Source organism: Micromys minutus (genome assembly GCF_963924665.1).
Source record: "Micromys minutus genome assembly, chromosome: 24".
In the NCBI taxonomy this organism is placed as follows: Eukaryota; Metazoa; Chordata; class Mammalia; order Rodentia; family Muridae; genus Micromys; species Micromys minutus.
The window spans coordinates 30,282,274-30,306,806 of record NC_137959.1 but is presented as its reverse complement, the minus strand read 5'-3'; the positions used below and the strand labels follow the sequence as shown (position 1 = coordinate 30,306,806).

General features: G+C 36.3%; 1 protein-coding gene across 3 annotated transcripts in view; it reads right to left on the bottom strand.

Annotated features, from left to right (window-relative positions):
- NFAT5 (nuclear factor of activated T cells 5) overlaps nt 1–24,533 on the bottom strand; it is an 85,064-nt gene that overhangs the window by 12,696 nt on the left and 47,835 nt on the right. The window contains exons 4-13 of one of the 3 annotated variants that reach the window (XM_080937165.1): nt 24,456–24,533; nt 24,037–24,314; nt 18,217–18,409; nt 15,024–15,214; nt 11,672–11,844; nt 9,006–9,140; nt 8,832–8,884; nt 6,385–6,517; nt 3,369–3,449; nt 264–412 (exon numbers count right to left, since the gene is read on the bottom strand). The exon at nt 24,456–24,533 is cut by the window's right edge and continues 62 nt beyond it. In XM_080937165.1, coding sequence (XP_080793291.1) covers nt 264–412; nt 3,369–3,449; nt 6,385–6,517; nt 8,832–8,884; nt 9,006–9,140; nt 11,672–11,844; nt 15,024–15,214; nt 18,217–18,409; nt 24,037–24,314; nt 24,456–24,533 — 1,464 coding nt within the window. Of the gene's footprint in view, nt 1–263; nt 413–3,368; nt 3,450–6,384; nt 6,518–8,831; nt 8,885–9,005; nt 9,141–11,671; nt 11,845–15,023; nt 15,215–18,216; nt 18,410–24,036 lie in introns of all 3 variants that reach the window. The other 2 variants (XM_080937163.1, XM_080937164.1) reach the window with 2 other exon arrangements.

Sequence of the window (24,533 nt, the reverse complement as noted above, 5' to 3'; positions counted from 1 at the left end):
CTCACATCTTTGATTCCTTAGTCCCAAAAACCAACTTGTAGTACTTTTATAAATAAATACACCTCATCTCACAGGAATGACTTTCTCCTGTTGTCAAAATGTATGCTGAAGTTACTTTGTGGGTAATTTTACTTATCTATAAAGTATTTGCTCTAAAAACCAATATTCATTAACCATATCTGGAATGGAAAACAGATGCCAATGGAACAAGAAAGGAGAATATAGCAAAATTTCATATATGGGGCATTTGTTACATAACTCACCTGAAAAATTGGGGAAGATCTTTTCTCTGATGTTACTTCCATTGGAGTAACATCTTCAGTCTTAATCATACTGCTCGATATGAGTGGAGTGATCAGGGCATTAGGAAGGATAGTTACCTTATCTACGTTACATCCAGTCGTGTTCACTGCTACACACATAAAAAAGAAAAGTTGTAAACTGTAAGAAACAATCTATTTACTATAGACCATGGTTTAAATCTAGTTTGTTTATTTGAAGTAATCTCTATACAGCCTGGGCTGGCCTCAGACTTGTCATTTTCCTACCTCAGCCCCTAAGAACTCAAAGTATATGTGTCTATACCATCATACCTGGGTTAAATGTCTATTTTGGATAGATTATATCATGATTATAATGCATGATACATTTACTCCTACCCCATTTTTAGAAACTCTCACGTAGTACAGGCTAGCCTCAACTAGATACATACATTTTCGATCCTCTTGTCTTCACTTGGAATTACATGCAGAGACAATTATTGAGCCCAGGGCTTAATGCGTCCTAGGCAGGCATTCTGCCCACTCTGCTACATCCCTACTCCTACCTAACCTCCCTTTATTGTAGTGTGACTGGCGTGAAGATTCTTATTATGGACTGAGAAGACAGACTTTTTTATGTTGTACCAAGCAGGGGAATGAAATCTAGAGTCATCTGGAGGAGAGCTCCACCACTCAGGAAATATATATATCCACATCCTATTATAGGTCAGGTAATAAACCGAATTGGTTCAGCTATCAGCTGTATCCCACAAGCCACATCCAAGTGTTTGGAGTTACACACCATGAGACAGGGACCGTGCCTTGAAGAGTATACAGATTGGTAATCTTCAAGAGGTTAAATACTCAGGTATAATCCAGCATTCCAACTGTTTGAAGACTATTCAAGTATTTCTCAGCAAGAATTCAAGAACATATAAAGTAATTTACAAATTTTGTTCTTTGAATCAACATTTTAGAAACTTGAACAATTCAAGATGGTACATTAAATGCACTTCTAAACCATTTCACCTCCACTTTCAATAGCTATTGATTTACAGCTAGTGGTTCTTTTGAGAATAGCTCCCATTTCTTGACAAAAATTTTCTATTTTTAGTTTCAACTTTCAAGAAATTTAGAATTACCCATTGCATTACTTTCATGGTCTAGCTATTATTTTTTTAGATAGTTCCAACACCTTTCTTAATAATTCATATCAGAAATCTTTTCTCATTTGAGTTGTGATTTTTTTTCTGGTCCCTAATATAACAAAAATTTAAAAACCATTTCAAGGTCAAACTGGATTTGTGTTCCACTTAAACTAACTTAAGCATGTTTAACATGCTTACGTTTTTAACTTGCACGGGTTCTGGCTTACCTAAGCACATTGTAGTTTCAGTGACAACTTAGTTCTGTTTTGAGTTATCTGGTCTGGCCATTCCTAACGCTACCTGATCTATGTTTGGTACTGACTCCCACCTAGTGGGAAGTGCTTCCCTGGGCACTGGTGTCTTTGGAGAAGTGAGGAAAGCATTTCTCCTGTATGTTTCTTTGGTATCACAGTGCCAGCAGGCTTTCTAATCTATCACTGCTGGTGTTATTAGGGTAGAGAATCATCTACATGGGCTGCCTCTGCTACCTGGGTATGTGTGACAAACTGGGATACTCTTGTCTAGTTGGCTTTCTGACACTTTAATTCTTTTTAGATGGGATCTACCTTGGAACTTACTATGTAGACTAGGTAATTCACAAAGATCCACCTGCCTCTGCCTCACAAGTGCTAGCATTGAAAGTGTGTGGACTTCCATACACCTGGTTCTAAGGTAGAGAGAGTGAGAGATGTAAGATTCTTAGCTTAGATGTTCTACTTAGGTGGAGTGTTAGGAGTGGCTGGGCTGGTTAAGAGTAAGGAAATACTGAGCTTGCATACATCATCAATACAGAGAAGGCTGACTTGCTGTTGTGTAGCATGGCACAGGGATGATGCATTGGGATCCACTATTACCATTTCTGGAGGCAGACTGACTCATGAATGTGTGCCATTATGTAATCTGTATCTTCATAGATAAAGGCATAAAAGCACCACCACCACATACTTTAATTATGAACCATAATCTGCCTTATCACACTGTAATAGACTTAAGTTGGTTTATAACCATTGCTTCTTTTGTACTTGGGTTTTTTGAGACAGTCTTAGTATAAAGGCTAGGTAGGTCTTGAGCTCATTAAATTCCTGTCTCAGATACCAGAGCACTGGCACTGTAGGCATGTCTTCACTCCTAGTCTTCACTATTTTGTTATTTTTTGTTTTTGTTTTAAATTGGTAGGGAAGTAAATAAACATGTCAGACTTAAGAATGGTTAGATCCCAAAGTAACTCTTCAAACACCTGCAGTCCATATTTCAGTCTCTTCAGTCTTGGTGACAAGTCCAAACCTTTAAAGACGGATGCACCATACTCTCTGCTTTACTTTTCTTTCTTTCTTTCTTTTTTTTTTTTTTTGTATGACTTATTCTCATTACTCTTATGGGATTTGGGCTTCATTTTGTTTTTTCCTATCTATATATTTATCTTGTGTGTACATGTGGGTACCAGTGCCATGGTACATGTCAAGGTTGGTGACTTATGGGAGCTGGTTCCCTTATTCCACAATCCCCATGTTTGTTTTGGGGATTAAATCCAGGTCATCAGGACTGGTGGCAAGTACCTTATCCACTGAACATCTTGATGCCCATAAGGGTTAAACTGAAGAAACTGAAGAAAATAAACTTCTCAACTCAAACACATTAGTTATTATTTTGAGATAAGGTCTTGCTATGTAGCCCTTGGTGATCTTGAACTCACGATCCCCTTGCCTACCAAGTACTAGGATTATAAGTATGTACCATCATGTCTGGTCTATTATGAATTTTTGTTCTGTTTTTATGCTAAATGAAGGAAAATATGAAGTTGAAAAATAAGTTTCTGCATCAATAAAGTTAAACAAATATTTTATAATTTGGAAAACACCTTGCTAAGTATCACATTAGATTAGAAAAAACAAAGCACTAAGGTTTTGCTAGTGAACACATGGGAAGACCAAATTAGTTTTGACAAGAATCAACTTGGTACCTTTTAGAGCTTCTTCAAAAGAGCAAGGTCTTGCTGGACTAGATATCTCCTTTTTCACATTTACATTCAAAGCAGCAGCTGCTGATATTAAAAATAAAAGTCATATATTTTGTTCAATATATTTATCTTGATAAAATAAATATTCTAATACTCTTTAACTGGAATAATTTCTCAGCACATCATTGACCTGTTTACTAAAACCCTAGGTTAATTTTTTATAACCAGCAGACTACCCTCTAAAATATACTCAACTCCAAGTAGATAAAATATATAATTACTTACCAAAACAGAAAACTTTACGAACCCTTTTAACACATGAATAGAAGACTGACACCAAATATCAGACATTTAACACTTAACAACTACATTAGAGCACTAGCAAGGAAAAAGGTTATCATTTACCTATATAAGTTTATTAAAAAGTGCCAACTGGAAAACATTTGTCAATACTTAAAGTAAATTAAAACACACGTGATGAACATACTAAGTCTATATTATGATTGTTCTTTCAGTAAAACAGAAAAAGAACCTTTGCTAGCACCAGCAGAGAACTGCAAGGCTACTATTCCAAGTCATACTGAGTAGATCTTCTAGAACAGTTTTTGACTTAAGGAGCTGAAGAACAGAGATAGTATCTAAATAATAATGTTAAACTACAAATGAGTAGGTTCTGCTTCAAATGGTCATTATTTTTATTATTGTCATTTTAAAAATTTCATGGATTCCCCTCCATCTAGTTTTTTTGAGACAAGGTTTCCTACACCTGGTAGTTCTCAACCTATGGGTAGGGACTTCCATAGGGGTCATATGTAAGATATTCTGTTAATCAGATATTTACTTTACATCATGATTCATAGCAGCAGCAAAATTACGGTTAAGAAGTAGCAACAAAATAATGTTATAATTGGGGTCACCACAACATGAAGAAGTCTATTAAAAGGTTGCAATATTAGGAAGGTTGAGAACCACTGTGACCTAGCCCAATCCAAAGGTCATAGATTTAGTCAGCCTAGCTGGCCAGTAAGCCTCAGAGATATTCCTGTCTTCATCTCCCCAGTGCTGTGATTACCACTGTGCTTGTGTGAACCACAATGTGGTGTTGGGAATTGAACTTGGGTCCTCTGGAAGAGCAACAAGTGCTCTTAAGCACTGTGCTGGCTAGTCTTATGTCAGCTTGACACACAAACTAGAGTTAACTGAAAGGAAAAAACCTCAACTGAGAAGATGCTTCCATAAGATCCAGATGTAAGGCATTTTCTTAATTATGATTGATGGGAGAGGGTCCAGTCCAATTGTGGGTGGTGCCATCCCTGGACTGGTGGTCCTGGGTTCTATAAGAAAGCAGGCTGAGTAAGCCAGAGGAAGCAAGCCAGTAAGTAGCACTCTTCCATGGCCTCTGCATCAGCCCCTGCCTCCAGATTCCTGTCCTGGTTTGAGTTCCTGTCCTGACTTCCTTTGATGATGAACAACAATATAGAAATATAAGCCAAATAAGCCCTTTCCTCTTCAACTTGCATTTTGGTCATAAAATTACATTTACTTATTGTTTATGTGCATGCATACACATGTACAACAGCACATATGTGGGGGTCAAATTGGCTGTCTTCTACCACCTGGGTCTCAGTAACTGAACTCAGGCTCCTGGTCTTTATCACACTGATCAATCTTGCTGAACCTAGCCTGTTACTTTTATCTGAAACACATTCTAATTTTTATTTGTCAAGGCTTGTTTGTTTTGTTATGAAGTATTCCTATGTGGCCCAGGTTGTCCTCAAAATGGCAATCTTAAAATATCAGGCTCTTGTCTGCTGAGGTAACAAACTAGAATCAACCCAACCTGCCTTTTAGTATTTTAAGCATTTAAAAAAATTATTAGTGTGGGGGTGAGCAAGCCATGGTCCTCAACTTACTTATTTTGCATTTATAAACATATCCAAAAATGCGATTTGAGTTGGTTTACTTTTAATGCATTATTTCTCATAACAATATCAAGACAGTTGTTTCTAATTGAATAGAAAGATAAAGTTCAGGGCTGGAGAGATGATTTATTAAAGCATCTTCCTGCTCTCACAGGGGACTCAAATTTAGTTCCCAGCATCTACATAGCCACTCCCAACCTACTGTCTATAACTCCAGTTCCAGGGGACCAACACTCAGGCCAGAAAGCTCTAATAATCTACTTGTCACTGCCTCCCCAGAACTGGGGTCACAAGAGTGTGTCTGGCTCTTTATCCTTGCAAGGCTAGCACTTTCCTGTCTGATCCATCTCCTCAGCTCTGCCCTCTTTTTTTTTTGGAGTGTGTGTGTGCAGGAGCTTTCTTTGTTGATCACTTTTCCTCGTCTATCTCACTGGGTCCTGAAACATGTGAGAATAATATTATCACTAAGCTGCAGAAGTTCTGAAATAGTCTCATATTGCAAACTGAACCATTAAGAACTACAGAGAACCTGAGCCTCCTGGCAATGCAACAAGCCAATAATTTTCATTTCCAAATGTTCTTCCCATTTTTTTGTCAGAGTTTTTTTTAATTCTTCAAGTAACTAAACAAAATAGGCAAATAACTCAGATGTCACATTTTGGCTAAATAAATAAGCTTTAAACATTTTAGTTGTATTTGTGGTCTGCTTTCTAAATCACTAAATGCTTAAAATTTTATCTAAAACATTTATTATTTCTGGACAATGGTGGCATGTACCTTTAATCCCAGCACTAAGGAGGCAGAAGCAATCAGATCTGAGTTTGAGGCCAGCCTGGTCTACGGAGCAAGTTCCAGAACAACACAGAGAAACCCTGTCTCAAAAAGGGGGGGAGAGGGACCAAACCACAACAACAAAACAAAATCAACCAAAGGGGGAAAAAGAACACCAAAAATTTATCACCAGCCTGACAGTTTTGGTGTTATTACTCACCTCTAAATTAGTAGGAATTCATGTTTTGGCTCTCTAGACTTCAATTTTTTTCAAAGGAATAGGACTTAATTATTCATTTTGAGTCAGATTGTACATTTTGACATACCTGGATCTGGAGTGTAAGTAAATGGCTGAACATCATGAGATCTTCCAGCATTGGTCACAACATATATTCCCACCGATACAGGCAAAGTTATATGTTGGTCATGATATGGAGGAACCTTCACAATAAGATGGTTCTAATTAAAGAAAAGTGTAAGAATCAGAAAGGAAGTCAATGTTTAAGCAAAAAAAAATATTAAGTAAATTTCCTGTTATCTGCACAATTTAGAAGTTTGATTACAAATACATTAGATTTTTTGAGTCAGTTCTTGCTATGGAGCTCAGACCTGCCTCAATCTCCAGCTCTTCCTGCTTCATTCATACTCCCACATGCTGGGATTAGGTGTAGCCATTTAAAAAAGGATGCTTTAAAGTACAGGTTGATAAGTGCATGTCATTCATCTCAGTATGTTGTTCATGGTAAAGACCTAATGTTTACAACAGTCTACAAGGTCCCTGCTGAGCCAACTTCATTTCCTTCCCACTCTTACCATGGTCCTTTTAATTACTAACCTCAGCTTTATCTCAGACTTGTTCTGTCCAACTATAGTATTTTCATCTTCTCAGATGCTAAGTTCCTTACCCATATCCAGGTCTCAAAAACAAATGCCACCTTCTCAGAAGTCTTCCATTCCCTGTCTGTTCTTTTAAAGCACTATTCTTCCTCAACCCGGTCACATTTCTTTTTACAACAGTATTTTTTAACCACTTGAAATTACTGTTTGCTTTTTGTCTCTCTTGAACAACTAAAATAGAAGCTCCACAAAGATCTAGGGTGTTCTGTCCCACATTCTGTCAAGATAATAGTACCACACATAAATGTACTCAGTTGTCATCTGTGAATTCTCACCAACTGGGCCTGAAAGTCTTACTCGAGCTTCAACCTCTAAATGCTGGGTTTTACAGGTGTGTGTGACACCACCATGCTCAACTCCAAAGTTTTGTTTATTCCAACATCCTCTCTTTGATATTTCATTTCTGTTTTCCATTTACTATGAGCTCTAGGTCAGTTCTCTAGGATACCAGTTCTAAGTCTATGCTAAGAAAATACTTCCCAGAAAGGCACTTAACTCATTCCTCACTCTTTGAAGAAAAAATATTTTAAATGAACAAAACCACAGAACCAATGACCTATCATGCTATAATTTAGTTTGTTTATAAACTCATTTGCAAACAAAAAGTCCAAGTCTGGGCTGAGACGGCTCACTAGCAAAAAATGCTTGCTGAAAAAGCCTGATGACTTAATGTGGTCCTGGAACCTACACAAAGGTGGAAGGAGAGAACTGACTCCAGAGTTGTCCTCTGACTGCCACTGCACACATGCACCACACCTCGCCTTATACAATAAACAAACAAAACCCAACCCTCTAAGGACATCTAGCATTGTACTTGTCACACAAACCTGATGACTTGAATTTGATACCTGGATCACATAGTGAAGTATAGAGACAAATCCATAAGTCTGTCCTGACGTATACACTATGTGTCACGTGTGACTACACAAACACATGATACATAAAATACTAATAGTAAATTTAAAAAATCTTTACCATTTAATTATTCATCATTATTATCTTATTTTAAATATATATTATATAAATGTAATTATTTAATTATTATTTAATTATTAGACTAAAGATGGACATAGCGCAATTGTTAGGGTGCTTGCTTAGCAAGCATGAGTCCCTGGGTTTAATTCTCAGTACTGTAGAAACCAGGTTAATGATACATGTTTGTGATCCCAGCACTTGGGAAGCAGAGGCAGAAATTCACAGTCATCCTTGGTTAATACATCGAGTTCACAACCAGCTTAGACTACATGAGACCTTACATCAAAAGAAAAGAAAGGACGTGGGGGTAGGTAGCATTTTATTCCTCAGAGAAAAGAATAGACAAATGGATAGAAGGGAAGGAGGGAGAAAAGAAACAAGTGGGAAGGAAGGGGATAAGGAAAGGACGATAAAGGGGAGAAAGGACTAAAATAAAGGGAGATTACACTAATCTAACCAATGTGTCAGAACCCAAACATGTACAAAGTGAGATTTTGTCTAAAATAGAAAACAACAGCAAACTAAAGCACGATCACAGCACACAAAAGGATCCTATGGAATAATAAGGCTTCAGTTGGTAGTGACAGGTACATAAGACGACAATTAGAACTAGGGGTTGCTAAAGTGCCCCTGAAAGAACAGACTTGAGTTCAGAGCTCCCTTCTACCTCAGGGAGGATGGAGTAAGCTGGCAGCCTTCTGTGGACATCTTCACAAGTTTGATATTGGGGTCTGACTGACAACAGTGCTCTAGAGGCCACGACTGCTGGTCATGCAGAGTGGGATTACCCGATTATTTGAAGAGGTAAAATATCAGAACTGGAACCTCAAATAATTGACCTAACTTATCTGAATGAGAATTGCTGAGTAAACAACAAAATCATTAAAAATTTAAATTATACCTGATGGAACAATTCCATGTCAATTTCAGCTTCTGATTTCCAAGAGTTTTCATCTGATGGAAATAAAAATAGTGATTTATAAATTTTTTAAACTTTTTCATTTTGTAGTTATAACTGTATTTTTAATAACAAATGAAACATAGAAAACTCTCTACCACTTATATGCCTACTTACCAGAAACATTTTCCTGGAAAATAACTTTAGTTCCTTTCAGAAAGTTCTTCCCAATTAAAAACACTTCTTCTTCTCCTTTCACTGAACAGCTATGCAAGCTTTTCTTTAAGATCTCAGGAACTCCTGCTGGCTGAGCTGCAGATGTACATAAGTAAGTTTCTGGAGAAGAGCTACCCACCCTCAGTTCTTATCTGAACACAACTTGATATCATGTATACACTTTTATGAGTTGTTTTTGTAAATCATTAATTTTTGTTTTCTTTTTTAATTTACTTTATGAATGTGAGTACACACCAGAAGAGAGCATCAGATCCCATTACAGATGGTTGTGAGCCACCATGTGGTTGCTGGGAATTGAACTCAGGACCCCTGTTTTCTTTTTTTAATCATTACATTTTATTTATTTTAGACCACCTATCTCTCTGTGTATGTGTGCATGTACACACACCACAGTGGATGGGTGGTCAGAGAACATATGGGAGTCGATTCTTTACTATGTGGGTCCAGAGTATAAAACTCAAATTGTCAGGCTTAATTCCCAGCACCCACACAGCAGTTCACAAACATTGTAACTCCTGTTCCAGGGAATCTGATGCCTTCTTCTGGTCTCTGGCAACCTGGTGCACACATACACACACACACACACACACACACACTTGAATCTGAGGCAGAATGACCTTGAACTGTACACTACTTATCAAGGACCCCCTTGCCAAAGAAAAGTCCAAATAATTAATATGAAAAACCTCGAGAAATAGCTGGGCAGGGTCGCACACAACTTTAATTCCAGCAGAGGCAGAGGGGCAGAGGCATCTGTGAGTTTGAGGCTAGACTGGTCTAAGAACAAGTTCCAAGACAGCCAGGGCTTCAGGGAGAAACCCTGTCTCAGAAAGAAAAACAAAACAAAACCAAAATTCTCAGAGCTGGAGAGATGGCTAAGCAGTCAAGAGCACTGGCTGCTATTGTAGAGGATCCAGGTCTGGTACTCACATGATGACATATAATTTTAATTCCAGTTTCAGAGGCCTTTTTCTGACCTCTGCAGGTACCAGGGAAACACATGCACAAACATACATGTAGTTAAAACATATGTGCACATAAGTATAAAATAAATGAATCTTTTATAATTAAAAAAAGAAAAAAATTGTCCCATTTACTGCTTGTAATAATTAAAAACTACACAACTAAAAGGCACATAACACTATCGTTGAACTTAAAGGCATATTTTCACTTGTTTTCTTTCTATACTAAAGTTGAGTAGGAGTTTGGTTTCTCATTCACAAGCATTGTGCTATACAACCACAACTTGTAATAACAAACGTGACATGCCATTTTTTACAAAGTTTCTCCTCATTTTACTTTAGTACTCCAACAGTTCATGGTAGAGATGCTTGAAGCCCCTATAGCTTGGCAACTGACTCTTTTTTTATTTTTTAATATTTACTTTAGTTATATGAGTACGCTGTTGCTGTCTTCAGACACACCAGAAGAAAGCATCAGATCTCATTACAGATGGTTGTGAGCCACCATGTGGAAATTGAACTCAGAACCTCTGGAAGAACAATCAGTGCTCTTAACCACTGAGCCATCTCTCCAGCCTCCAGCAACTGACTTCTGGCATCTATTTAAATGATTTATTTGGGGGACATTACTTAGAAACCAGTCCAGGCCACTTTAAGTGTCACAATCTCCAGGTCTAATTACATCAAATGTTTTTTAAATTGCATTAAGGTTTATTTATTCAGTATACACGCATCACGCCTGTGGGAGTCAGTGCTCTCTGCCATGTGGGTTCCAAGGATACAACTCAGGTTTGGCAAAGAGTACTTGTTGAGCCATCTTGACAGCCCTCAAATTTTAATTAAAAAAAATTAATTGTATGTGTTTTGCCTGAATGTATGTCCATGCACCACATGTATGCAGTGCCCATGGAGATGGGACAGGACATCAGATTCTCTAGGACTGAGATTACAAACAGTTGTCAGCTGCCCTATGGGTGCTATGAGTCAAATTTACGTGCTCTAGAAGATCAACTAGTGCTCTTTCGTATCAGCTATCTCTTCAGTCCTTAAATTATTTAAAATCAGTATATGGTAATAACAAGAAACTATAAACAGCTCAGTATCTTTCCAATGTATTTTACTATCTTTATATTCTGAGATGGATTTCCTGTAGCCCAGGCTCTCACTTAACCTCACTCCTGATCCTTTTGCCTCTACCTCCCAAGATTACACTTAATTTTGCCTAAAGAATAACACAACTATTTTTGTCAGTTTTTCTGAGACAAATCATGTCTTTCAGAACAGGCTGGCGTACACTCAAAGCAGTCTTCCTGTTTCTACTCCTCGTTACTAGAAGTATAGTGAGCCACCATACCCATTTAATTACAACTTTGTTTTTGGTCAAAGAGACAGAGATTTGCTGTTCTCTCCAGCCTATACTTTAACTCCTGGGTTCACACTATCTTCATACTTTAGCTTTCCAAGTGGCTAGAAGCATAAGTGATTGCCCTTGTCTTCTCTTGCCTACAGCTTTAAAAATATTTCAAGTTGAACATGACCATTTAAGCTGAAGTATAAAACATTGAAATTTGCAGATATCTGAAAAATTGACATGATAAACTTAAGAATTCTATATATCTAGCATCTTCATATTTTCTTACTTACTGCATAAAATGGGGGAAGAAGGTGTCTGCAATGTCAGAGTAGAGCCATCTTTTCTTGTAATATTAACTCGAAAAACCAATCTGGCACGAGTGCTCTTTTTCTTAGAACCAGCAATTCCAATTCTGGCTTCAACATCGGCATTCCTCAGCTTCAATATTCCTACACAGTCCACCCTAAAACAGAGAAAATATATTGTTGATGTATAAACAATATAATGGTTTCTGCCCCTGAAACAGTGTTTCATTGTGTGGCCCTGTCCTGGAACTTGTTCTGTACACCAGCCTAGTTTCAAACACACAGAGATCCACCTGCCTCCTGCATTCCAGGATAGTCAGGGCTGTTCCACACAAAAATCCTGTCTTTAAATAAACAAACAAACAAACAAACAAATAAATAAATAAAATTTAAAAAGGCTGACTTAAAAAAAAACTATTTTATGTATGAATGCTCTATCTTATCTGCATGTACATCCTAATGCCAGAAGCATCAAACCTTGTTACAGATGGTTGTGAGCCACCATGTGGGTGCTGGGAATTGAACTCAGGACCTCTGGAAGAGCAGCTACTGCTCTTAACCACTGAGTCATTTCTCCAGCCCTGAAAAGCTAGTTCTTATTAATTCTTTGAATAGGTAATAGTTATAAGGTCTCAAACTCACAAAATAAAGAATAAAATTTAAATATTCAAAGCCTCTAATCTTGTTAATTTTCTGTTTAAAATGGAAAAATCAGTAAACAAACTTATTTTTAAATATAAACATAAATAATTGCCTACGATGAATATAAGACTAAGACTTATTCTGTGCTTTTAAAAAAATACTTATTTTTGCCAGTCATGGTGTCGCATGCCTTTAATCCCAGCACTCAGAGGAGGCAGGGGTATGAGGATCTGAATTTTGAGGCTAGCCTGGTCAACACAGGAAGTTCCAGGACAGCCCGGCTACATAGTGAGACTCTGTCATGGGAAAAAAAAAAGTATATACTGTTGGGAACTGTTCTCTCAATAGGTCACGTTACACAAGCTGCTTTAGCAGAGACCAAAAATTACAGTTTCTAAGAGAGCTTACACAGCAGCCAAGCTAGACAAACCACAAGCTAAAACAGGATGTATTGAGACCTTTCTCGGGAACATGCAACCTGGCAACCCCTGTCTGCAGCCTGACCTCTTCTCAGAGCCAACATCTTGCACCTGCAAAGTAAAGTTCCCCCAAGCTACCCCTCCCTATTTCCTACTCACCCTCTATAATACTGGCATGAAAAAAAATTAAAGCTTGACCAGACCTCCTGTCTTGTTTTCATTCTCTCTCCAGTTCGCCCTACCCTCCTCATCCTGTCTTAGGTGGTTCCAGGTCCCTGTTGACCATCCCATGGGTCAGAGCAATATACTATATGTATTTATAATAAATTAATTAACTAATTGATTAATCTTATGTATATATTTGCTTGCATGTGTGTCTGTGTACTACATGTGTGCCTGGTGTACCGGGAGCTAGAGAAGGGCATCAGATCTCTTGGAACTAGAGTTAAAGCCATGCCTGAAAAGACAAACATTACAATGGTAGTTTGCTGGTTATGACAGTGCACACCACCTTTAATCCCAACACTCAGAAGTTAGAGGCAGAAAAATCTCAGCGTTCAAGGCCATCATGGTCTACACAGGAATCCATGATAGCCAGAACTACACAAAGAAACTCTGTGTCTTTCTCTTTCTTTCTTTCTTTTTTTTTTTTTTTTTTTTTGAGAGCCTGTTTCAAAACAAACAAACAATATAATAGTTATTATTTATAGAATTTTAAAAACATCATTTATTCATCCATTGTTGGGGGCATGCACGGCAAGGTATGTGTGGGGCTCAGAAGACAACCTTTTGTGACTCAGTACTCTCCTACCATTTGGGTCCTAGTATCAAAACCAAGTTGTCAGGCTTGGTGGCATTACCTCTGAGCCATTTCTCTAGCCTCAGGTCAAATTTTGAAGGGTATATTTTTTCTTTTAGCAACAGGTTCTCAAATTTACTATATAGTCAAGTATGACCTTGAACTTCTGGCTCTCTTGCCTCCACCTCAGGTGCTTGGGCTATAGACATGCACTGCCACACATAGGTCACATGGTAAACTCATACTTTAGTATACTACACAAGCACTATACCAACTAAGCTATATCCCTAGACCCCTGACTATGTAACTTTTATTTTTAGTATTAATATTAAAAATTTCAAAAAGTAACTCTTAAACTTATCTCCCAAAAAGCCAGCATTTTCTTTGGCCTTCATTTCCCTGCCTTTGGAATTCTTTAGAAAAGCAAAACATGAATGCAACTCAGTCCATCACCATTCTGGAAGAACCTCTTTTAACTGAGTGATCCTAACCTTTAATGGCTAAGCCACCTTTATAGTCCTGTAGGAACCTTTTTAAAAGATGTTCTATTTAAAACAAAACAAAAACACCACACACACACACACACATGAAGAATACCACACACACATGTATACACAAAGCTCTCAAAAAATTTTATTCTCTAGAACTAGAAATATTTTCATGATTATCATAAAAGTATAATATAATAACAATTCTTGAGAGCTAAGAGAGATGGCTCAGAGGTTAAGAGCACTTGCTGCTTGGTTGGGTTCCTAGCAGCTATGTAGGTTGGTCATTCTAGTTCCAGAAGATAAATATCTTCCTCTTATTTCTGTGGGCAATTGCACATACAATAATATAGAGAAACTCACATAGGGATATACATATACACATAAGTAAAATAAATCTATTTTAAAATTTGCCAGGAGCCAGGTGTGGTGGTACACATCTTAAATCCCAGGACTCCAGGAAGCAGAGGGTAGTCCAGTGGTCTACATAGTAGTTCCAGGACATCCAAGGCAATGTAGAAAGAGCCTATTAAAAACAAACAAACAAACAAAAACCCAAAACAAAACAAACAAAACACCCAAAAGAGCAAAAACTCAATAAACAAACAAATAAATATAATTAAATAAAATATAAAATGTTGCCAGGCACAGTGGCCCACATCTTTAATCCTAGCACTTAGGTGGCAGATCTCTGTGAATCTGAGGACAGCCTGGTCTACAAAGAGGATTCTAGGCTAATCAGAGTAACTTATAAAACCTTTTTTCTAAAGGAGATGGAGAAATAGGTCAGCAATTAAGAGCACTGGCTGTTCTTCTAGAGGTTCTTAAGAGCACCCAATCACCACATGGTGGCTCAGAACCATCTATATGAGATCTGGTGTCTTCTTTTGGCCTTGTAGGCATGTATGTGAGCAGAATGCTGTATAAATAATAAATAAATCTTAAACAAACAAAAACGGGGGTGGGGGGAGGTATTACTAAGTACTTACGCCAGTGTCATGTTGTTGCTAGGATCAAGGCCAACTTCTATAACAGTGGTACCTTCAATGTCCACTTCTTTGCAGGGAGTTGTATTTCGCCCGGTTACTCTACAGGCCTGATAGAATCCGTGTGGTTTTACTCGACCAGAATCATTGCCCACAAATACCTGCAACACCACTGGTTCATTATGACCTTCCAGCTGGAACAGATAACATGCACCATAAACACTAGTTAGCATTTCAAATAAACTCATTAGGAACTAAACATACAAAATAAAATCCTGTATTTAAAACTGAATAGAGAAATACTTTAAACATAAAGGAAAATAGGTAAAACTTTCCTTTTCCTTCCTTCCTTTTTTGTGTGTTGAAGACCAAATCTTGGTGCTCACAAATGCTAGGCTAGTACTCTACCCAAGCCACACACACCCAAGCCAAACATTTTCTATAAAGAAAATCTGGACTCAGGTGTGGTGGCATGCACCTTTAACTACAGCAGAGGCAGGCAGATCTTTGTAAGTTCCAAGACGAGATAGAGTCCTGTCTCAAACAAACAAAAAAACAAACAAACAAACAAACAAAAAAAACATAAAAATGAAAAAGAAAGAGTGGGGATTGGGAAGCACTGGAAAATGGCTTAATTAAAGACTAGGCTCACAACAAAAATTAACGAAAAACTGGGTCTTTACAGAAAACTACTGTATTAGTTCTACAATAACCACATTTTAATTAATTTAGATGTTCTAATACTAAACTGTCACATATTTGTGTAAGTGGATGGGCATGGATACACAATTGCCCAGACAGTATATTGATTACTCAACCCCGGATATGCTACAACCACTGGATTATGTTAATGGTAACATCTTCATCATCAATGAGGATGATATATGATAAATTTAACTACTTAAGCAGTTTGAGGAGAAAAGTATGCAGCCATACAGATGATAAAAAAATGGGAGTTCAAAAAATGAATCATTAAAATCCTGGGTCAGAACATCATCTACGGTCAAGAAGTGCTTGCTTAAAGTAAGATATCTGATCATTATAGACACATAACATAGTTTTGTTAGAAAACAAAACCCTCATAAATAAATGGTAGTTCATATTCAGAATAATATTTATAATAGAAAATGTTTTTAGTTTTGGTTTTTGATATATATTATAGTAAATGCACTGAAACTGTTGATAAAGGATATAAGAGAAAAGTTACAAAAAAAGTAATTTTCTATCTTTTCCATCCCATTATATTAGCATATTTGTGCAGTGATTATGATAATCAGGCAAATAATTAAAGAAATAAGGAAGTGTATATCCATTGTGATCTCCTTCTATAAATGAATTATGTAGTAGTTAGCAAAGAACATGTGAAGTTTTAATGGAAATGTAGTTACTACAGAACCAGTTGGCAGTACCAAGACTGATCTCAGCACTTAAAAGGAAACAAGTGTCTGTTGAGTGAATGAACAAATGAACTGTTGAGGGAAGTCATTTCATTCCCTATCATAGTCAGGCAATTAATCAATAATATATGTAAACATGTAAGTACTTAAACCAAGCTGAACTTTTTTAAAGATTTATTTATTTATTGATTTTATATGTGTGTGTGTATGTGTGTGTGTGTGTGTGTGTGTATATATATATATATATTTTCAGACACACCAGAACAGGGCATCAGATCCCATTACAGATGGTTGTGAGCCACCATGTGGTTTCTGGGATTTGAACTCAGGACCTCTGGAAGAGCAGTCAGTGCTCTTAACCACTGAGACATCTCTCCAGCCCCCAAAAGGTCAACTAGCTTTGCAGCTATGGTTCTACTGGGGCACGAACCCAGCAAGCTGAACTTAAAGGCAGGTAATTAGATTAAAAATACTGATTAAACTATGAAAATATCCAGCTAAATATAAACAAAACAAACCCTGAATTTCTCTCTTGCCTGTTACTTGTCTTGAGTCTGTTACTGGACTTGAGGCATTGGTTGTAGATGGATTAGTGTGGTAAAACGGGGACAAATGCTCAAAGACACATTTCCCAATCCTGAGTTTTAATCACAATTTCATTCAAGTATGAAATGTATGGCAGTTCATGTTTGTTTGTTTGTTTTTCTATTTTCAAACTATAATGTTCTTCATAATAAAAGTACTAAGTGATAAAATTTTACTTTAAGTCAGAGTTCTGAAAAGGTAATTCTGATCATTTTAAGAATCTTATTTTCCAAGCTGAGCAGTAGTGACACACACCTTTAATCCCAGCACTTGGGAGACAGAGACAGGTGACTCTCTGAGTTCAAGGCCTGCTGGGTCTATTAGTAAGTTCCAGGTCAGCCAGGGCAACACTGAGAAACCCCATCTCAAAAAAACCAAGAGAAAAACTTATTTCCATGTTCCTATGTTTTGAGACAAGTGCTCACCATGTAGTTCTGGCTTACCTAGAACTCTATGCTCTCTACTATACTTGGCTTCTAACTTATATTAGAACTTCCTGTCTCTGTCTTCTAAATGTGGAGTTAAAAGCATGTGCCACCATGCCTGGTAAAGTTCTTAATAATTTCTACTGTATTTCTTTGCATTTACTTTAAATTTTTTCTTAAATAAAAAATTTTGGATAAATCTGTCACTATTAAATAGAGGAAAATAATTAATGACTTGCAGACTTTTTTTTCTTTTCAGAACATCTTTCAAACTAAAATTTACCCAGGCATGCTGATTTTTATCTCTAATTCAAGCATTCAGGAGGCAGAAGGCTTGCCATAAATTTGAGGCTGGCATGGACTACATATTGAGTTCATGGTTAGCCCAAGTTAGAGTGAAACATTATCTCAGAAAACCAAAATCAACCAGCTAAATAAACAATTCAAATGTTATCTACATACTACTTGGCTTATGGCCCAATTAGACATTTGTTTTCTACTATGAGCTAATAATTTTACCATTCTATTTCAGGAAGCCTTTCCTGAGCTTAAAATAATTAGTAAAGTTGAAGGAAATTCATCACATAGATAAGTATTATTTTTATATGTATTTGATGGTTATGCATGGGGAACATGTATGTGGGCATATGTGTGCCATGGTGTGGTTGTGTGTAGTTCAGGATGTAGAGTCAGTTCTCGTCTCCCACCATTCACCAGGTTCTGGGGATAACCTTCACCTACAAAGTCACCTCATGGGCCAGTCTTCACACATTACTAAATGAGTAGTACCTTCACTGTAGGAAAGCCTTGCTGTGTTCTATCTTTTACGGAGCCTCGGCTGCCCTCTGTCAGGTACCGGGCTCGGTGTTGAGTTTCAGGCTGTACCACTATCTTCAGTTCCTTCCCCTCACTTTTAACTGGATACTGTCCACACAACATAGGGCTCTTCTTTACTCCAGTTCCCTTTTGGCCGTCCAATGTTCTGAGAATCCAAAGCACAACATGAAGGAAATATCAAAAACATTCTTCTATAAAAGCTATCTTAGATAAAGGAAGAAACAGAAAGGCAATAACACTGAAAACAACTGCATAGTCTATGGATAAAATAGAACACAGCCTAAAGGAGGGAGAAACATCCTTTATAGCCAAAGTATCTTAAAATATTTTGAACCAAGTGTAACTACATGCCATGAAAAAGAAAGTTGGAAAGAAACAGAAAAAATGCAGTTGGGTGGCAGGAGAAGGACAGTGTAATAATTATTGTTTTCTCACTGCGATTCAGTTAAAATAAAACGTAAAAATTACACGTCACATAAAACTAAAGGACTAATTATGATTACTTTCCAATCATATTTGCAAAACAAAAGAACAAAAAAGGAATTAGCAAAAACTACCAAATCAGCACAAAAAGAAATGAGCTAAAACTGCCTAAAAGATTCTACAATGAAGGTACATGTAGTATATTCTTTTGAACTGCTTTCTTGGTAAATAAAAACGAGAAATTTATAACAAAAAAAATCAGTGATTCAATTTTTATTGGGAAATGAGGCTTGGTAAATAGTGTAATTTTTTTTTTAAGATGACTTTTATCTGTGACGGGTTAAATGATTAGCCTGAGCGCTATAGTACTGGTAATTCTACTTGTTTTTGTTTTTTTTAATTGTGGAAGTTTTGCTTTATCTCACATACCCCAGGCTGTCTTCAACCTGCTGTGTAGCTGAGGATGGCCTTGAGGTGCAGATCCTCCTGTTGTCCCATCTACCTAAGCAAGTGCTCATCTAAGACGTGTTAACATTTCTTTGTTTATAATACAATATCGAAAACAGTGTTCAGGACCTCTACAAAGTAGCTAATGTAATGCAAATACCTTATACAACAAGCAGAATAATGCCCCCCAGTAACATGAAATAGATTTAAAATTATCTATGTATGTTCTTTAAAAGTCAGGGCCTATCATGCTTTTTTACTCACAGCAAGGTAACCAGATCCCCAGAGGAATATTATGATTTTAAGAACAGAAGAACAACTTTAAACCTGGCCTTAAAATTTACCAATCCATGGAATACTACTCAGCCACCAGAAACAATGACTTAACCAAATTCTTAAGAAAATGGCTGCATCTAGAGAATATCATCCTGAGTGAGATAACCCAGTCACAAAAGAACAGACATAATATGCAGTCACTGATAGTGGGATGCTAACCCCAGAGGCTTGCACTCCCCCAGAAACAACTCATAGACTGTATGAAGTCCAAGAAATAAAGAAAACAAAAAAATATACATATATTTACAAAACAAGAACACTTTGACTATTTCCATGTTGCGTTTTGTTTTGCATGTACTTTACGCTTATTGTAACTATTAGGTTTTCAATGCATACTGTCAAGCCCTTGAAAAAAATCAAGTACTGACTAAAAAAAAATATATTCACATGGTTTTATGTAAAAATTATTTTAATGTCTGAAAAAACAGTACTGACAAAAATGTATAATTTTAAGCAAAAAATGTTTAAAATCTGTACATTTATCTTTGTTTTGTAAAATAAAGTCGTTTAAAAAAAGAAAAAAAAATTACCAATCCAGTTGTGGCCAAGCTGTTGCCTCAATTATAAGAACAAAGAGAAGGCAGTCACTCAGGTGAAATGACTCCCTAAGAAAAGGAGAGACTATGGAGGAAAGGACACACTAATAACTGATGCAGGAATGCAGTGGGACTCACAGGGCAAGTTCATACGAGATACTTGCTGATGAAGGCAACCAGGATGGAGAACAGACAAGGAAAGCAAAGAGGAAAAGGAGTTTTTATAATGGTGAGAAGGGCAGAACCAGACCTTACTTGGATGAGAAACATCATCCACATAAGTCTGACACAGTTAAGTCAGAGGTAACCTGTATGCGTAAGTCATTTTAAAGGTCCTAGAGGACTAAATCTATGGACAAAAGTATTAGACTGAAGTGAAATAATGGGGAAATAACGTTTTTCTTTTTTAGCATTCTGAGTGAATTTAAATGTTAGGATTGAAGAGTGTACAGTTTCTTACACATGAGATTCTATAATAATCTGTTTTGTATTCTTATTACCAAAGCAAAAAAAGAAAAAAGGTATATTTAAACTATGTAAAAATATCTCCCACATGTATACACACAGGAATTTAAAAAAATTACAATGTTATGATAATAGCAATTTACATGAGTGACTAGATTATGGGTTATTTACTTACTTTCTTATATTTTTCCAAATACTTATAATTCATATGTACTGATCATAATAAAAATGAAAAATTTGGTACTTAAGTACTAAAAAAACTTGAATGACATGACAACTTATTTCAACAGGTGAGCCTTTTATATTTATTTATACTAATCAAGCTAATATTTTGAGAGTAAATCAAAATGATTCTTGTAAAACAAGTTTCTTATTTGAAAGAAATGTTTGAGTGAGTTGATATATATATTATATGCATATAATATATATATGCTTATACACACACTAAAAACCACAAGGAATTAAATAATTTCAAAAATACTGAAAATGTTTCTGCTGTTTTTTTTTTTTTTTTTTTTTTTTTTTTTTTTGGTGGGGGGATTCTTACCATATAGCCCAAACTGGTCTTGAACTCACTATAGGCCAGGCTGATCTCCTTCTCATAAACCCATAACCTCAGCTTTCCAAGTGCTGGGCTTACATGAATTTACCGCCCACCATGCCTGGCTCTGAAACTATATTTTAAAAATCTCTTTATTCTCTAAGTTTAAATGTAAAAGTGGAAAAAAGTATATTTATATCTATAGACATGTAAAACAAATCATCAACTAATTCTTAGAAAAGTAGTAATTCAATTTATAAATTGTTAAGGTAAAATAGGTTCAGAAAAGGCAAGAAAATAGCAGTTCATTACATGGGGATTAGTTAATTTGTTTTTGCAGGGCTGTGTGTCAAAAGCCAGGGCTTCCTCATGTTAGAAAGGGACTCCATCACTGGGGTCTTACATCTAAATGACAACTACCACAGACATTAAATTGTGGCATATTCTGCTTACAAGTCTTAGAGTGACATTCACATTCTTTTGTGCTAGATACTCCTTCAGGCTTTCTGTCAAAAAATCTTTAACTACAAAAAGGTCTAAAATGACTTTCATATTCCTATGATATCATCTTTAAAAGTCTAGAACTTTATAAGAAAGAGGGCTGCTGATTCTCAGGACAGTGAAGAATCTAAGATTGATATGGTCAGCAATACTGACATACAAAACAGCTTTCCTTAATAAGCCCTAACTTTTTAGTTGTAAAAATAATCATCTTTCTGGTCATCAATGATCAAGACTTCAGGCATCATGAAGATAAATGAACTGCTGTATGCAACACATCGCAAGTTCATTTAATACATATTTAGCATTATATAAACTTCAAATTGTGTCACATCATATTTATAGAGACTTTATAACTCATCTCTCAAAACATTTCAGAGTTTCTTGTTTCTAACATTTTTCTCATCGCTTAAAAAAAAAAGACAGACAATTAGCTAGAACTGAAGGTTGCTTAAGAATGGTTGGTTGTCCATATATTTTACATTTGGTTTCATCTTTTCCTCAATATATCTTATAAATCCAAATTTTAAACTTCCTTATCATTTCCATACACTATTGTTAAATAATTTTCCATTACCTAAGAAGATGGGCATTTCTTCTGCTGCTTGATGGAGTTTCTGCTTCATGAATTATTTCATAAAAGTTTTGTCTTGACCAATGTCATTATACTTTCCCTGGTAACCTCAAATCATTTCTAAGATATATCTATCATACAAAAGCAGAAGCAGAAAAGATGTAGGTCAAGGAATCTCTTTAATCAGTAACAGTAAATCACTGTTTGACTATCCCCAAGTCAAAACTTTACTGTTCTTAACTGGAAACTTTAATAACTATCTCAGTACAAATAGAAAAATATCTTCCACTGTAACTTTATAAAAAAGACCCTTCCACTGCAGCCCAATAAACCCACATATATTTGCTGCCATATATACACCTGTCAGATCTGTTCTATCAGTCACACTCCTGTATGTGACTTGGAGTGTCCAGCACATTTCTGAGTCTTAATCTTCATTTTATCTTTGAATAAATACTCCTTTTTAGAGTTCCGGAGTGTTAAGCTGTGACATTTTAGGAAAGGCTATTATCTTGTTTTCTTTTGGAAATTGCCTAACCTGAACTTTTTGAAACTGTAAAGCATTTAAATTATTTAACTATAACATTCTAAAGGAGTTTTGATGAAAGTATAAAGAAAAAGAGTAGGCTAATTTTTTTTCAAATTAATTTTCAGGTTAGACTATAAGGACATGAGTTTCATTATGGGGTTTCATACATTTGAGTATAGACTTACTAATTTTAAAATGTACACAGGAAATATTTAAGGACATACTTAATCTTTATTATGATAAATAGAACACTGAATTGAATTTTTAATGTAACAAATCAAAGATGTCATCACAAAGTACACCAATCTAACCTTTCAGACTGTCTCTTTTGTGATGAGAGGAAATTGCAACTGATCCTGGATCACTGAAAGAGTCACACTCAGCCTCCTCAACAACTAATTCTCAAGATCTAGTGAGTTAAATTTTATTGAATATATGTAGAAAATTTTACTTTCAAAAGTCTAGCAAGTAAATATTCCAATTAAAATACTAAAGGAATCTTAAACCAGGCAGTGGTAGTGCACACCTTTAGTCCCAGCACTCGGGAGGCAGAGGTAGGCGTTCTCTGAGTTGGAGAGGCCAGCCTGATCAACAAAGCAAGTTACAAGTTCCAGGACAGCCAGGGCTATATAGAGAAACATTATTTCCAAAAAAAAAAAAAAAAAAAGCCAAAACCAAACACCCCCCCCCAAAAACCCCAAGGAATATCATATTATTCCTATTAACCTACTTTTAGCATAGAATAGGGCACCAATGGCACAGATGAACAGAAAGCTCAAATGTGTACCACAATCCTGTTTCATTATCCTTCAAATAAGAAACAGAATCAGTGGGAAAAAGAGAGAGTAATAATTTTTTAAAAGCCCTAAATTGTATCAAAGAGGAAAAAAGACTTTTAAGCACAAGAATCTAAATGAGAACTGAGTCATCTTTTTGTTTTCTCGTTTTCATCAAAATAAAAATGAAAAACAAAAATAAAATGTAAAATTTTCTGAAAAATCTAAGGGAATGGCTCATGAAATACACTGCTAGAAGAGCAAACCAGCTTATGGAGAACATTTAAGGTGTTTTAGCTAGCATCATTATACTATTTCTTATTTCTGCAGGTAAAGATATTTTAAAATACTTTTAAAATGTAACTTCATTTGAAGTTTAAGTTATTTCAAAACAGATTATCTTTTCTACTATACCTAACCATACCCATAAATAAAATTCCTTTGTTATAATCTATTGCTATTTTTATATTATTTTTCTAGTATAATTTGATTATTTTAAGTTAAAATTTTCATGTACTTCAAGGATAAAATTAGCATTTTTGCTTTATATGCAAACTTGAGCTGAGAATTAAGAAAATTTGGGAATGATTTACTTTTTTGTTTTGCATAATGGTGATAGAACTTTAAAAAATGTGGATACCAACCCATTTCCAGCTTTTGAGTTGCCTTTGTTGTCCGTGGTAAGCTGAGAAAGCACATAGTGAGGTGCTTTGGCACTGTCGGCATCAAATATATCCATATTAGATTCTTCACAATCTCGTCGTTTGACCCCCGGCCTCTGCTTTGGATTTCGTTTTCGTGATTTACGAGGTACCTCAGTGTTATCATTGTAGGAACTGGTGCTCATGTTACTGAAGTTGGAGGGGGAATCCTCCATCCACATACTGCAGCTCTGCTCAGATTCCAATCCACACCCCTCATCCTGGCAGGACATCCGACTGTTATCCAGCAAGTCCTCAGGTGGTGGTGAGATGTACAAAACTGTGTGCCTCTTCGGGGTTGATGGATGCTGCTGAACTGTGTTACCGGTTAACTGCTTTTCACTTACCCCTCTGTTACTTACCCCCACGGCTGAGGAGCAGCTCTCCACTTGCATAGCCTTGCTGTCGGTGACTGAGGTAGAATAAATGGTAGGGCTGGA